The 16,928-nt window shown below is 40.7% G+C and overlaps 1 protein-coding gene across 1 annotated transcript in view; it reads right to left on the reverse strand.

Annotated features, from left to right (window-relative positions):
* Positions 1–15,910, reverse strand: part of mkxa (mohawk homeobox a) — a 32,659-nt gene extending 16,749 nt beyond the window's left edge. Inside the window, exons 1-5 of the mRNA XM_042510547.1 lie at positions 15,823–15,910; positions 14,268–14,546; positions 11,786–11,945; positions 8,183–8,336; positions 3,091–3,462 (exon numbers count right to left, since the gene is read on the reverse strand). Coding sequence (XP_042366481.1) covers positions 3,091–3,462; positions 8,183–8,336; positions 11,786–11,945; positions 14,268–14,443 — 862 coding nt within the window. The 5' untranslated portion in view covers positions 14,444–14,546; positions 15,823–15,910. The remainder of the gene's footprint in view (positions 1–3,090; positions 3,463–8,182; positions 8,337–11,785; positions 11,946–14,267; positions 14,547–15,822) is intronic.
* Positions 15,911–16,928: the final 1,018 nt, after the last annotated feature.

Raw genomic sequence — 16,928 nt, forward strand, 5'->3', positions numbered from 1 at the left:
GCAGCGCATTAATGGACTTTTAGCCAATGGGATGATGGTTACCAGGCACACCACTTTTGCTTTGACCAATCCCGACTCTTTTGCAGGCAGGGATTCGTCAAAAGAATGTGCCAAGAGACACCGTTTGCGCTCTTTCTTTCAACTTCAAATTCTTTTCCTCCCTACTTACTGAAAATGTCAGACATTTTGTCATTGTCTGTTGTTGGGGGGGAGCATTCACAGAGCTTAAATCTGATTTATTCTGCCTTTTTTTCCCCCCGTTTTACTATATAAGTGCTGATTTATGTGAAATCTGCTACTCAGGGAAACATTTTTCTCTTATTATAAAAACACAATAAAACTATTTGTAAAAGAGGAATGTGTTCACTACAAAAATATCTGGAATGTGCAGCCACAGGAGAGAGAGAGAGAAAAAAACGGCCGAGGAAATGATGCAAACCCGAGCTTAGAATGATTCCTCCTTGCCTCCCTCTTTCATTTGCTCTGTCTGCGTCGGCGAGATCAGATGTGGAATTAAAATTTCATTTTCTCGACCTCGCTTTTGTTTCGTTTGTTCAACTGGGCGATCGCATCGGAGAGGGCCCCAGCAGGTGTTCCGTCCCATGAGTCAACACCGCCTCGGAGAACTTTCCATGTGTGGATTCAAAAGCTTCTCTTGCATGTAACAGAGTAACACTTCTGTAAAAGTGCCAGAGCCCGAGAAATCCAAGAGGGACACATCAGCGCCAAGAAATTATATTAACCATAGAGATAAAATAGTTACTCTCTATTAAAAACAGCAGGCCGGCCAGGTGAATTAATCCTTTTTTTGGGATTTCTCTTATTAAAATCTGGTAGAGTGGGAGTTATAAGTCTCACTTGGTCTATCCATCTCTTTCTCTCTTTCTCCATCTGTGAGTCCCAGCAGGTGCTTAGATGTGAAAAAGCCTGATGTTCGTTCAGGTCACTGGGTTTCAAGTTCTTCGATCAGGAGGATTGTAACCGTCGGGGCCGCTGATGCATACAACGCCCCCCACCCCCGCCCTCCTTCACGCTCAGATAATATGAAACACATTTGTCCTGAAGAGGAGCTCCGAATGAAACACAATAAAATCGCCCCCCTCCATCCTCCTTTGTCACTCCATCACCTACACCTTCAAATCATACCCCCCCCCCCGCTCCTGTCCATGCTCAACAGAAAGTGAAAGCGTTACTCGGTAGTGAAGTTCATGAACAAAGAGCCAGTGTTCTCAGCTGGAGAAGAACTTGGACAGATCTGAGCGTGATTGTTTGCAGCTTAGACGAGTTGCGAGCTGAAGAGAGAGTTTTTGTGATTTGCAAGGTCGTGACACGACATTCGCAATTAGGAGGTGATCAGCGTCAATTACATCACTGTGAAACATTTTAAGCTGGTTCAACTTAAAAACACAAGTTCATCTGCTGCCTCACTCCTTGCTAACAGGACACATATTTTTTTTTTTTTAATTCAAAAACAAAAAAGTATCTCTAGAGAGGCGATGCATGCTGAAGAGTCTGCTAATATACTCATGCTTTTCAGAGGTACTTTCATTCTGCTCTAGAAGATTAAGTTGAAATAACTTGAAATTCATTGATAAAACATGTTTATGTTAAATCGGTCATAAACTATTAGTTGATTTCACTATGTTGTATGTTTTACTGTGTTTACAGCTTATTGATTTCTATCTAAACTGTAAAAATAAACAATTTGTATTAGCTTGAAACATTTAGTATCTGTGCTACATACATCCACTCTTTTCATGTTGTGCCATTTTTCTGTTTTTATTTTTTTACTTCTTGTTTGTTACATTTTATATACAAACTCCCACAAATTGTCTAACTTACAAAGGAAAAACATTTGTGGCAATTTTTCTCTTACTAGACCTTCATTTTTGCCTAATAAAAGTCTGATTACCAGAATGTCAAAATAAATGTATTTCTTTTGTAAGTTAGACAGTGTGCTGTGTGTGTTTGTCTGCAAACTGTGTCCAACTTGTCCCTCTCCTGCGCACCTGTTTTGAAACTTCTCTTTTGTTCTGACCTTTAGTTGCTTGTAATTGATCGTGAAAAATTCACATTGTTGAGTCTAGCTTGAAATGAGCTGCAGAACAACAAAGATGCCCTACATAAAAACACGTGAAAGTAATAAAGTCCGTAAGTCGACATTTTTTTTAAAGGATTATTTCCTTCCAGAAGGTGTCAAAAGCCAAGAAACGGAGCATACTGTGCAAAGACGTACATCCAGGCAAAAAGGGACAATAAAGCTTCAGCTTTGACAAAACCAAAGAAACACTTCATCTGTCTCCGTCTTGCTCTGGAATGTGTTTTTCATTCTGCAGGAAAATGAATGACTGAAAACGACTTTTTCTGACGAGAGCTATATGAGCCCATATACAAAACATAAGCAGCAATAATGTAAACTATATGTGACCTACAGATTTTTTTAGTTATTACTTTTCTATAAAGTTAATAGCCTACTCCCTTGGTCCAAAAAAAGACACACACACACATCGCCGACACACAAACACACAGCCCATTTGCCTTGCCCCTGCTCTCTCAGCGGGACCTCATGGCAGGATCAAAGGCATGCCAAACAGTAGTCTGAAAGTGAGCATGTTCCACATGGCCTTGTTGTGTCTGGCCTGCTAAAGCCCGGTCAGAGGAGCTGGCTGGGGGGAATTCCTTCCCTGCTCGGCTGCAGTGTGTGAGAGACAGCCAGTGTTCTTGTGTCAGAGTGTGAAGTGACAGTACATGGGCTCCTCTGCGTGTTTCAGGGTTTTGGATTCATGGAGCCTTGCTTAAATCTAATAAAACAGTTTTTTTTTTTAAAGGCTCGGGGCCCTCGTTTCTGCATCTCTATTTCATAAGAATCACATTGGGCAACACCACACTGAAAGACACAGTGTGAGCAGGCAGCAGAGGCAGTGTGATATAGCGAGGCTCAGACCTTTGGAAATAATGGACCAGCTGCGGGAATTAAAACAAAATGTGCAGATGGAGGGGACAAAAAAAGAACAAAAGTGAAGGATGTCGTGTGTGTGTGAGAGAGGGAGACTCTCGAAGGGAAAGAATGCAAGAAATGTGGCTCCTTACCAGCCCGATAAACAAAGTTCGCCTCGGCCTCAGAGGAGGATGGCGAGAGCAGCTCGTCGTCATACTCGTTGGAGCTGAAGGAGCCAGAGTGGTTCCTCTTGCGAGCGTCCATGACGGCGTTGGCCACCATGACGTGGCGCAGCGAGTCGTTCAGGTAGCGGTGGAGCAGGCTGCTCTTGTACTTGGGTGGAGGGGACACATAGTCCTCGGCCAGTGAGGAAGCCGAGCGCAGCCCCGCACCCATGCTCATGCCCATGCCCATACCCATGGCCATGCCCACCATGGAGGAGCCCTCCTTCTTAATAACACTCTGGTACATGGGCTTGTTGAGCTCCTCAGGGCCATTCTGTGTCCTCTGAGGGTTGTCCCCATCTACGCCATCAAGAGATAAAATCAGAAAAAAACTATATTTAGATGCAATGCAGAAATACATTTCCAATTAATATTTAAGTACAAAAGCATTTTCACTCAAATATTTTCACTCATCCACACTCTCCCTTTCTTTTGTCTGTCAGTGCCTTTTTTACTTTTTTTTTCACCACATATACCATTTATATGTCAGTATTGCCTAATAGTTTTCCTGTGTTTTCATAAAAATGCATATATTTGCATTTTTAGCACGTGATTCCTAAAATTATAACATCTTTAAAACACATTTGTAACTCATGTAATTCTTAATAGATAGATGGATGCATTTTCTTATAAATAACTGTTATAGCAGAACTAATTTCTTCATTGTATTTATATCTTAGCACCTGTATACAGTCCACACTCTATTTAAGTTTTGAAATGCTCTTTCTTCACACTGATTAACTGTACATAAGCTCATAATAATGACGTGGAGTTTATTAGTTATGTAATGTATTAACGCCAATGGAGGTCCATTCAGTTCCACAGTATTTACAACACAGCACATTAAAGGGAAAGGCCACATAAATTAAGAACTCTAGTATGTTTTTTCCATTGTCTAAGAAAGCTCAATCAGTATCTCGAAAATGAGCTACTGTCTCACAGCCAGAAACCAGGATATAATGGGTATAAAGTATGGAGCTGCTACATAGACAATGAATGCAAGACTGATTTTGTGGAACCACAGAATTATGGTTTTCTTTTTTAGGGTTAGAGTTAGGGTTAACCCCTAACCCTAACTCAAATGAGCTTTATTTTATTGTAGTAAACAAATATTGAAAAGAAAAATATACTCATATTGTGCGACTCACTGTGGTGTCACCATATTACTTCCAGATAGTCAACTGGCAATTATTTTATATTGCGGATATATTTGAAATCTGCATTTTTAATTTTTTTTTTTTTTTGTCATTTTCATCCATAACTGTAACTTTTGAAGATGTAGAGTTAAATATTGTAGTGTGACATGTCTGCTGTGCTCATTAAAGTAATGTGTTGCTTTAATAGGATCTTTGATCAACCAAATCCAAACAACAGCAATGTACTTCTTTGGACAGGGGCCGCAGAAAAAATGTATTTTAGCCACTTAAAAAAGTCGCACCCCAAAAATTCAATATCAGTTTAAAGTGTATGATATATTTGGAAAATTTTAACCTCCTTATTTTCCACACTAACCAGTCAAACAAGCAGTAGATCAGCAGCTCCTGAGTTCTAAAATTAGTGTTTTTATCAATAGAGTTTGATGGCTTTGAGGTAATAACCTCGGTTACCCGTCACAAAGGGCTGTTTGAGGGCAAGGTGAAGAGGTGAAAATACTGTAAATAAATTGAACACTTAAACTGATATTGATTTTTTTCAGATGGGCCTTTTTTGGGTAGCTAAAACTAACTAACTGATGCAGCGCTTGCTCATTTTATGCACTTGATGCAGGGGTTTTCTACTAAAAAGTTATTGTAAACAAACATTTGATTCAGTCTATACTCAGAACGTTCCCCTGGGTGCTCTCACTGTCATCAGTAACATCTTTCCTAATTCACTGTCTATGAAGCAGCTCCAGACTTCATACTTGATGACATCCCAACTTTGAATTTTGGCACCCTAGCTTTTGGGAGTTGTTCGGTTCGGTTATTTTTTTCTTATACTATAGGAATAAAATGGTTGTCCTACCCCTTTAATGTTATTCATTTTTCAAATGACTATAACATCATCCAAAAAATCATGCCAGTCAGCCTAAGTGCGCGCAGCAATCACACGCATTTTCTTCAGCAAATGCTTCTCCTGTTTAAATGATTTTCTAACTTCTGTGCGTTGTATGTTCGTCCCCACTGACTCACAGTCTGCTTATTCTGAGCTAATCTTGAATCTAAATTCCAGGGCAGGGAGATTTCAACCTGGCGCTCCTGCCCTCCTGTTGGCATTGCCTCAAGAGCAGAAAGCCCAGCCGAGACTTAAGACGCATTACCAAACCATAACGGATGGTAGCCTATTTCCTCTCCATCAAGACCACATTGCCCCTCTATTCCCCTGCAGAAATAAATAATTTCCAGGGCGCTCTGCGGCCCGAAGAGATTGAATTAAAGCAAAGGTCCCCTACCTGATGAAAGAAACGGGGGAGGAAAGATAAAACACCGTACTGAAAAACCAGATATCCTCTGGCAGGAGGGAAATCAGGGAGAAGTTCACTCGAGATACTGTCCCTGCCAAGACTGTAATTTTGTAATTTGGGCAGGTTGGACTTTTGATTCAGTCTGGGCCAAATTAAAATTACAGCTCCCACATATCAGAAACACATGGAGGTAGTGCTCGCTTTCCCCTGTGCAGTCTGAGGGAGAATTTAGCGAGTGTTTCAGCGATAATAACTCTGACCACTCATTCTAATCCCATGGCAGTGTCCTTTTACCTCTAGATCTGCCACCTTTTAAAATAAAACTTCCTTTTTCGCACCTACATGACAGCGTGTCCTCCACAGATCCCATGCAACTAAAAAAAACCCCAGCATTTTCTCTCTATACTGTAAGCTACAGAACAAGCAGGACCATTTCAGGACAGTAGGAGGAATGCACACCGAGTCAGAGGGGTCAGGTCGGGCCCCGTAAATAGCCTCTGGAACAAAAGCATAGGCTTAAAAACATAATGGAGGGCTTTTTAGTGCATGGGTCAGGAGTGGGAGCAGGCTGCGGATAGCATCATAACCATAATGTGACAGGGAGAAGAGTCAGGGAGATATACAGAGCCTCCGGTGGTACAGTGGCCTGTGGCGGACACAATGCAAACACCATGCACACATTCCTCCCTCAGCCACACGCTCAGCCTCTCCTCCCCAAAAATTTAATTAGAGATCACTGACACCACAGCACTCTTCCTTTCTGTTCATCCTCTCACTGTGCGAGAATGTATGTTTTATGTATTTTTTTTTTATTTCCTGACGATGTTTTCAGGGCTGTCAGCGAATAGAAAACGGCAGTTGCTGTAAATACACGGCTGACAGAGAGCTACTCATTTTCAATTGTAGGCTGGGAGACAGAGGTTGGCTCAGCGGGGTGTCTTAATGACAGCGTGCCGGAGCCCGCCGGCCTCGGCGTCTCTCGGCTGGGTCACACACTCGCCATTTATACACGCCCAGAACATGGCTCTGCATAGCATCAGCCCGCTTTAGGACGAGCACAGAGGAGGGGGGTTGGCCTGGTCTTTGGCTTTATTTCATGTCATAATGCTAGATTTCAATTTTAGGGGCACAAGAAGAATGATGTAAGGAGATTCTCCTGGTCACTGTGTACAAAGAGCAACAGTTTCACACAAGACCAACAAGTTCATAACTGAAGTCCTTTTTGATGTGATGTATTTGAAGTGAACATTAATCGGATTGATGGATAGAGCAGTTAAGCAAATGGAACAGTTTTCCACCATGTCTATAAATTGTATATCTATGTGAAATCCTGCCAATCAAACAAAGTCGAGATTCAGATGTAGATGGAGGGTTCTTAATGTAGCCTCAACAGAAGAGAAACAAAGAGTTCTAATTCCCAGGTTGTCAAATACCGACACTTTGTCACGCCCCTCAGCACCTCATAGTAACGCACAGGGCACCCTCTAACATCTCTATATGACGCACAGCTGAATGTAAAAAGTAGTTAATGCTGTGAAACAGTTAAGGGTTAGGTTATGGAAATAAAACTACTTGGTTAGGTTTTTAAAAAAGATCATGTTTTTGTATGTTTATTGTATGTAAGTATGTTTGTCATGTAATGTAAGGTGACAGTAATACCTCACGAGAATGATGTAAGTGTACAGCCACCTTACATAAATTATGTAAAAAAACATTTAAAAAATCAGCAACTTGTGGTTTTACACGGGATTTGGTACATACATTACACAAGTTGTGTAAGTTACGTAAAGTTATGCTAACACAACAATGATTTTTGGTTTTACAGAGGACACAAACTATGTTCTCTGGGTGAAAGTCCGCTTTTGTTTGACCCATCTACCTCACCTCACTCACAACCTACACAGACTTTCTCGCCCTTTATAAAGATGCAAAAAGGCAGCTTTGGGCGTCTATATGACATGCCAAAGGGTGTTAGTATTTGACAATCTGGGAATGAGAACCACTGGGAGAACTGAAGAGTAACCCCAAACTCTTTAGGTCTCCATTACAAACAATAACTACAAAGGTCAAGGGTCACCAGGGAGCTACTTTGAAGGCATTGACAGAAATAACCCAGTGGTTTCTCCAGTCAAACGAAACCTTCATTTGATCTTTTTGTACTCGGATGTAGAAAAAAATTACTATTTGTATGGTTTTGCTCATAGCCAATCACCACAAGCGATTTTATGCAACATGTGATTGGCCCAGTACCACAGTAGCTGCAGCCCATATAGCATGCTGTGTGATGAAGTCGAGCACAGTTCAACGTCACCAAAACGTTTAAATGTATGGCTGTACCACACGCCACTCCGTTCACATTATAGGTATGGGATGAAGTATTTTATTGGTATCAGTATGACCTTCAGGGAACTGTAATTGATAATGGTATTGTTATTCTTTAAAAAAAATACCCAGTAAAAAACAAATAACACACTGCTGCTGTGCCTAAAATGAGGAGTGCTGAATAAATAAGTATTGACGGAGCAGTTGCCTATTCTTAGTTGCCTCCTTTAACTCTAAGCTGCAGTGGAGCCGTACCTTCTGAGCAGCTGTCCTCGCTGCTGACGCTCAGCCTCTCTGCGTTGCCCTGGACATATTTGTTGTAGAGTTTGATCCTGAGCGCCCAGCTCAGGTCTGGCTGCCTCACCGTGTTCTTCAGCCGCCTCCTGGCATTGGCAAACCAATTGGAGACCTGAGAGAAAAAGAAAAGGAGTGGGAGGACACAGCAAATAGAAACATATGTTATTGTTTGGATTCCAAACACCACCACATCCATAGCAAAACAGAGCCTCCTCTGCGAAAAACGTCTGCTCTCTGCCTGCCATCAGTCTCATTCAGAAAAACCAAGAGGGACCGAGGCAAAAGACAGAACCAGAGTCAGGTTGCAGAGCAGCACAGAAACAGCTTTAAGAAACATCCCAGACGCTCCGGAGAGACACCCCAGCATGCATCTTTTCTGTATCAACGCCATGTCGAAACATTTAACACCCTCCAAACGCCCAACGGCCAGCGAACGCAACGTTTCATTAACTAATGTTCCGACCGAGACGTACGTCCCCTGTGCTTATTCTGGACTCGCACAGCCTTCCTCCAATAATACATTTTTTCCAACACTGTCTTCAAGATGCAATAAAAGAGACACTTGAGCCGGCGCTCTTCCTTTCACTGGGAAGGGAGACCATTAGATGTTATACTAGAATAACTTTTCATGCTCAATAGACTTCAAGCGGCTTATGAAGGGGCTGGGACGGGGGCCTTATGCTAGAGTACTTATTTTTCTGATCCTCTCTTCCAGTATCGTGTTTCTCGTTAACTAAGACCATCCCACATCCCTTTGTCTCGAGCCCAGCGCTGTGGCACTCCGGGGGAAGGCGGCATCTAGTACATGTGGCTTGGCCGGAGGGGAGGGAGGGGAAGAGAGGTGAGACGAGGCGTGCTCGCTAATGAGGACTGGAGGAAAGATGGCTGTCGATGGGGTGAGAGAAGACAGAAAGGGTGGCACGCCTGCTCAGATGACACCCAGAGAGATTAAAAAAGGGCAAAGCCAAACCAGCGCTTTCACCCGTGGCGTGTCTGTACTGTGTGTACCGTAGAGGAGACGGCATGCAGGCACGGTGATGGAGAGATGGCACCAGCGCATTAGCACAAACTTTAAAGAAATAATTTACAATGTTTAGATGGAAAAGTATGGGCTAAAACATGACAGATTTAGTTGCTTTAAACACCTGGTGCCAGGTGGGTGTTTCCAAGGAAAAATGCACAGGAAGTGATGCGTTCTACATTACTGGCAGCGGTGGTTTGTCTGGACGAAACAGTGGAAGAACTGGGTAGTTCTTAGCCTTCATGAATGAATAGGCAATAAAAAAGATGCCACTTAGGGCTGAAGCTAACAACTATTTTGAAATTGAATTGTGTTGATTATTTATGGAATAATCTAATCTGTACGCAATAGTGACTTTTGGTTTCACATGGGATATAGGAACTTAGGTGATGCAATGTTGTTTTAAAACAACACTGAATCTGGGTATTAAACTGATAATCAGTTAATTATTTAGTCGATAAAATGCCCCAAAATACTGAAAAGACCCATCAGAACTCAAGGTGATGTCTTGAAAATGCGTGTTTTGTCCGACTTGGTCCAAAACCAATCAATATTTAATTTCTATGTCTGTTACTAAAAGAAAAAAAAATGGAGAAAACATGACATAAAATCAAACAAAGATAAAAATAAATGAAAGGAAATGAAAAATCACAAATTTTATTGTCATTTATTCTGAAAAGTGTAAAATTAGCCATTTCTGCCCTCTCATATGTGAGAATACGCTGCTTTTCTCATTCTTTTTTATTGTAATTGACGTAAAAATCAAATGTCTTTTGGATTTGGACCAACTGACAGGTGTTTCCAATATTATGGGGTATTTCATAGATTAAATAATTATTGCATGTTGCAAAACTTGCTTTTACTTTTCAGTAGATAAGAAGAGAACCAACACGTTCCCATTCCCAAGTCGTCAGTTCACAACACTTTGTCACACACATCGGCATCTGACAGCAATACACTTGGCATCCCTTAGCATTACGAAAAGAACAACAGAGATAAGAAGCATATTCTCACATCTGAGACCAAAAATGATTGAATGAATTTTTGACTCCTTTTTCGACATAAAATCAAACAAAAAGAGAAATGACTTGAGTAAAAAAAACTCAAACATTTACCCACAGAAGAAGAAAAACCTCTCCGTGTTGGAAAATGTGGTGACAATAATTCACCTGCCCATCATCCCCCTCATTCCCTGACCTCTGACCCTGCTGCTGGTATTTGGGGTGTCAGCTTAAACAGAATGCGTGTGTGAGGCTTCCAGTGTGTGTGTGTTCGCAGCCCAGCATCCCGGTGTCCAATACAAAGCATTCCTCTGCACTCTGCTCGCCCTCACCAAAACAAACAGCTCCATCAGGCTCCCAAAATGAGAACCAGATTAAGCGTTGTGGCCGGCGGCCCGAAAAAAGCCGCCGCAGACTTTCTGAGGCCGTATCAGTGACCTTGTCAGCCAGATGATACTGTACATACACAGTTGCAAGTGCCAGACGCAAAACACACTCATATTCACCGCTGGGTTTTCCTCTCAGCGGTCAGTTTGTCAGCCACTAAAGTCAAGCTGTCCACTGTGTTCTTGTACAATCGGTAGAGGGTGCAATAGCATGTAAGAAAACTATTTTTATAACTACAGTCTAACCTAGGCTAGTGGTTCCCAACCTGTGGGTTGGGGCCATTGAGGGGTCTGATGATAAATATAAGGATTTGACAGAAAAAAAAACAAAGAATTAGACAGAGGAAAATACATTTCTGCTACACAAAATTCAGTTGATTTTAGATAGATTTTCTTTGAAAATACACAAATTGTGCCTCTAAAATCCATAGTACTAGAACATATAAGAAAATATATGGTTATATATTGAGAGTGCTTTAGTAGAGCGGTCAAAACCACGGACATTTACCTCAGTTTTTTTTTTAGATTAACAGCATTTTTTCCAGATTGTTTACAGCCATCTACAGCTGTTTTTTCACATGTACAGAATAAGCGAGAAATACATTCCTGCTGCACAAAAAAATGCATTTTACCAGATTTTTTAATGAAATTCTGGATGGTTTTACTTGTTGGTGCCACTAAAATACACAAGTAAAGAAAATATAACAGACGTTTTGGTCACAAATAAAGAGCAATCAAGTAGAGCGGTTATAACCACTAACTTACATAACTCAAAATTTTAATATATGCAGTCTTTCCTTTTTTCAAATTTGAGTGAGATAAAAAAGAATAAAAAGAATTGCCAATTGTGGCATTTGGAAGAAAGTAGAAATAACATCAGCCACCACTGCACAAGAGTTATAAAATAAACATCTCAAGATGTAAAAATACGTTGTACTCACAGCCTCCTAATTGCAAATCCAAGTCTAAATCCATCTTTTCAGACAGAAATTCAACCACAGAAATCAAATTTCACTTTTCCCCTCACTGATCACACATCATGCCCACATTAAAACTAAGAAAAACCTCATATTTCTTACTTTTTTAGCTTTGTTTTTTTTTTTTTCCTTCATGACAAGACCAGCAAGTAATAAAAACCAGAAAGTGGACTCACCTGGACCAGGGTCATTTGTGAGCCGAGGGCCAACAGGATCTTCTCCGTCTTGGTGGGGTAGGGATTGTCCCGGTGCTTGTAAAGCCACTGCTTGAGTGGCCGCGCCATGTCCTGCAGGGCTTGACGCTTGTGTCGCACTTTACCGCCACTGGGACGTCCCCTGAGGAGGAACAGGTAGAGGAATGTCAGCCAGATTTCACACTAGAAGTATAACTGAATACAGTAAAACTTTTATGCACACATAAAACCTACAGTTCAAACTTCATGTATAAGTAATTTTTTGGGAACATTTTGGGGGATTTTTTTAATTATCTAAATTTGCACTGTTTGCTCTTTTCTGCCTAGCACATTTTTTTATTTATATATTTTACAAAAGACTCCTTTCTGACTTAAAACCTGTTCAGAATGCTATATTCTGCATTTATTAGTAACATCATGTGTTTCTTTTATCTGGATACAATTTTGGTATTAAGTCTGGGTGTTCTCCTTTTTTAAATTAAAGTAAAAATATTCTTTTAAAGCCATAAAGAGAAACAGGTATGTGTTATTTATTAAAGTGAACCAAAACAATGTTATGCAGCTGCAGTTGGAGTCTTGAGTGGACCGGCATGTTGTCTAAATTCGTTAGTCATCACACATAAAGTGAACAACTTTACACAGTGAGCAATTTTCTCACCCTAAGCACTGCAATTAAACTCAGAGGTGTCGGATTAAAAAGACACAGAGAGAGAGAGAAATAGCAGGAGAGAAAAAGGGAGAGAGTGAAGCAGACAGAGATGCATGGCCACTTGCTGTTTATTTTTCACTGCGTGTCCCACAAGCCGCCAACACATCGCAATGAAACAAACAAAAACATTTTAGCTCTGGGCGCACATTTTTTTGCCAGATTAACATTTCACACCCAGGAGAAGTGGACCGAGAACAATGTGGCCAGGTCACAGCCACAGCCAAGCCCTCACACAAGAGACATGAAAAAAGACATGAATTGATACTTCTGGTTTTTGCTTTACAGAAAAAGGACTATGACACATGTCCAGAGGATGCTATAAAAACATCACAGCAGGAATATAAAATGTGAGATCGGAAATATATATTGTTAAATCCCAAATCAGCATCTCAGTGATGAGTGCAGCACTTGTACGAGATATTATATGAAATAAAACAAAATATCATGAAATCACTACAAATGTCTTATAAAAGAGTGCAGATGCACTGTGAGCTCCTGAAGGAACATTTTTCACTCAAGTGCATCTAAAGCAGCCTGTTGGTTTCTGTGAAGTCTCACCTTCCTCCAGGTTTTATGAACCTGTAGATGTCAGTGTGGTGCTGCGCTCCGCATTTCCCTTTATCTCACCAAAAAAAGCTCCACTGACTGCAGATGTAACATATTTTAGTCTAACCTCAAGTCTGCCTGAGGTTCATGTTCTACAAATATTTTCCTTGTAATCTAGATCAGTATGAACATCCGTAAGGACATTTTACTCCGTGTTCTGAACTTTGGGTTAAACACTCACACTCACGCACCCTCCTCTGTTTAATAATTTAATGTTCTTCATTAGCACTGATGCTTCCCCTGAGGAGACACCATACAGTCACACATATTCACTAACTCTCTTATTATTACTGAAGGTCACCCCTTATGGAGGCTGAAGGTCACTGCTATCCATCTGTTCTCTCTCTTCTATGTACCAGATAAACATGCAAATACACATAACAAATAACAGTTTTCTTACACCTGCTCTCCAGTCACATAAAGGGAGAATAAAATAAATGTTTAAAAACAAACACGCAGCCCTTATGTGATTGGCTAGACCACACAGAGAGTTGAATGGCGAATTTATTTATTGGAAACAGATGGGGACCTCTATAACACATGCTACTGAACAGGGCTGACCTACTTATTAATTTTAAGATTAGCTGTGAACATCAGCACCTAAATGAGGACCAGATTTGGGAATGGTCAAATATTAAATTCTCTGATCATTCATATCCTGTTGCATTAAAGCCACATGAAAAAAAAGTCAGACTGGATAATCAAGTTTTAAGTCTTGAGATGTAAAGCATGCGTAGTTACAGTTTTAGACTTAAAAGGGACCTTCCTTGGGGATATTTTATCTGTGCGTAAATTAGAGATTTTGTGCGTAAGTGCGCAATTCTTCAAATCTGTTGTCTATTTGATCAATCCGAGGTTAAATTACTGGTTTTGTATTGTAACTCAAGAAGGCTCATGCACATACATATAGTATATCACTAGTGTATTTCTATAAGATTATGACCTTAGGAGCTCTATCCAAGCTTTTCATTTCTCCTGTCTTCATTTTACGCACTAGGTGGAGAGATAACTGCAAAGCTCCGATAACTAAACCACCATTATTCTAACGTATGTTGAATGAAATCATCAAAAACCCCGGACTCCACATGTTAACAAAAGCCACACATGCTGACCAGCAACGTTAAACAACAACAGAATTGCTCCACATACCCGCTCCGCCGGTGTCTGATGGCCTGGTTGTCTCTGATGGTCTGGTTGCTGGAGAGGAGGTCTGGATGTTGCCCGTCGATGACTTCTAGATAATTTCTGCTGCTCATTTCCACCTCTTTTGCCTTCTCCTCAAAAAGGACCTGGCTACTCAGCTTGTTAAACACAATGGTGTTCATCTTTGGATAGATATTCCTCCGATTTCTCTGATGCGCAAAAATTAAAAAGGTAAAAAAAAAAAAAAAATCTCCTCGGATTTGTCACAGTGTCCCCGTGTCTCTCCTGTGGAACAAACGATATTTTAAAAGGAGTCTTCACATAAACTTAAAAAATGTGATATGATTTAAAATATGACCAACAAAATCCTTTAATATCGAGAAAAATCATCCCTAGATAAGCATTTCATATTTCTTCTGGATAACGCGCCTTTATCGGATAAACTAAAACTTGACACTTTCACTCTGGTGTGTATGTGATTAGGTTACTCTCCACTATGTGCCTGCTCATACAAATACACTGAATAAAACCAGCCTGCAGACTGTCTTGAGCTGAGGCGGACCGTGCGTAACTGCGCTGTTGTGATGCGTCATTATAAGGTCGCTTTTTGTAAACATTTGCATCTGCGGTTCCAATTCATAACAAAGGATTTATGAAAAGTTCAAACATGAGTTAGTTATCAGCTATTGGGAGGAAATCAAGAGGAGAAATGCTAATGATGATCATCAGTGCAGACAGCAGGTCCATTATAACTAATGTGGGTAAAATTTATTTCAGTTTACTTGCGCGTAATTGTGCCGCGCTGCAATAAAACCCCACTCTACAACAGTTTGTTCTCCTATTCAACTCCAAACCTGATTTTTCTTAGAACAAAATACACAATTTCACTCTATTTAATACAATTTTATTTTCTTGTAAACAAGCTAGGGAGAACATATAATTTACCACAATAAAAAATACAGTACAGACTCCGTGGTTTGGTTGTAAAAACTTGATTTGGGTTAAAAAATGTTTTAAAATTCTAGTTCAAACATGTTTAAATATTTCTGCCCTGCCTCTTCTGCACTGCGGTCGTACGTCGCTACAAACTCTGAATGGTTTATTTTGGTTGGTGCTCTCCCTTTTTTTTTTAAAATGCAAAACAAACAACGCCGCGAGCTCCAGAAAAGTGACATTTTGTTTTTCTTTTCACTTTCAGTTTGGAATTTCACCACAGAGGCTGAATATTGGCTCTGTCACGGGGAAAGACGCACCGTGATGTGGTGCCATCAGCACCCTGATGCCAAATACAGAACCATAGACTGATGAAATAAAGAAAAACAGACTGTGAATGCGCTTAGAATTTATATCTAAGTTATATAACAAATGTAAATAAGATGTAATAAAACGTCATAATAAATAGTAGTGTAAACTCAATCCTGCCCATTCAAAGTTAGATAAACTGCCTATAGGTGTGTTTATCCTCACTACATCCATGACTAAACCTTAATAACGTGATTTCAAAACTGAGCCTAAAGGTTCCCTCCTAAAATCAGTGTGTCAGTGAGTGTGCCTCAGTTACCTGTCCCGGGTCCCTCCTGCGTCTCTCTGCTGTGTAGAACAATAATCCTGTTTCCAGTCGCCCATTCCCTGCTCACATGTTCCCGTCCTGAGATCCTGAGCTCAAACCGCACGGACCGCCGTCTCCTCCTCCGCTTTATCCAGCGGCCTGCGCCGCGCTGCCCGGGACTCTGAATATCTCACCCTGCTCATGTTTCCTAGTACACAGCCTGAGCCTGCGAACATACTGTGGATGCTTTACGCCGGTTCTGGGGCCGAGGCCAGCACAGAGGGAGGAGAGGGAGGGAGGCATCACGCTGCAAAAAGTAGGCTCGCTAAATTATTGAATCTATGGTGAGAGCTTGAAAATGTTACTTTTCTTGAAACAAATGTCTCCAGCTGACATGGGAAAACCCTTTCCTCCTCACTGTGCTAATGCTGGCCTTAGAGATTCTCTTGATACAAGTTTAATTTTCTCAATTATGTATCATGTCTTCTTGATACAATTTTCTAATCAGGCACCTTTTATAAGGGTTTTAAAATCTAATGGCTTTACTAAAAGTTAATACTTTTGGTCATGTTTTGTTGACCAGGTACATGCCATCAAAGAAGCGGTTTTTGGGAAATGCACTAATTTACCCTGTGGTGGAAGTCAGATGAGAACACTGATATCACTCTTTCACCTCAGTGCTACTCACTATGTTTACATGATATTAGAAAAAGTCAAATTACTGTGTTAGTCTGACTAGATCTGGACTTCTAAAATGCTTGTAAACATGTTAGTCATACTGAAATCGTACTAAGATGAATTTCTTGAAGTCTGACTAACACACCTGCATAATGCAGTTTTGGGTTGATTTACTCCTTCATGAATCACCTCAATTGGATCTGAACTTGCCTAGGCGCTCTGTGCATGATCCATAGTCCCTGTGTCAGGCTTTGACCCAGAAGTTGAACAGCATAAATTCGCTGTCAAAAACCAGGAAAAACAAAAGAAGAAGAAGGGAAGAAAACTAAACAAGACAAATGTACCAAGTAAAGCATAGAGTACGAATGAACTGTGCAGCACCGTCAATAATACTGATACAAGGACAGTAGTCCAAAAAATGGGCTAATCAAGATATAACA

This window comes from Plectropomus leopardus, chromosome 21 (assembly GCF_008729295.1).
Source record: "Plectropomus leopardus isolate mb chromosome 21, YSFRI_Pleo_2.0, whole genome shotgun sequence".
Classification (NCBI taxonomy): domain Eukaryota; kingdom Metazoa; phylum Chordata; class Actinopteri; order Perciformes; family Serranidae; genus Plectropomus; species Plectropomus leopardus.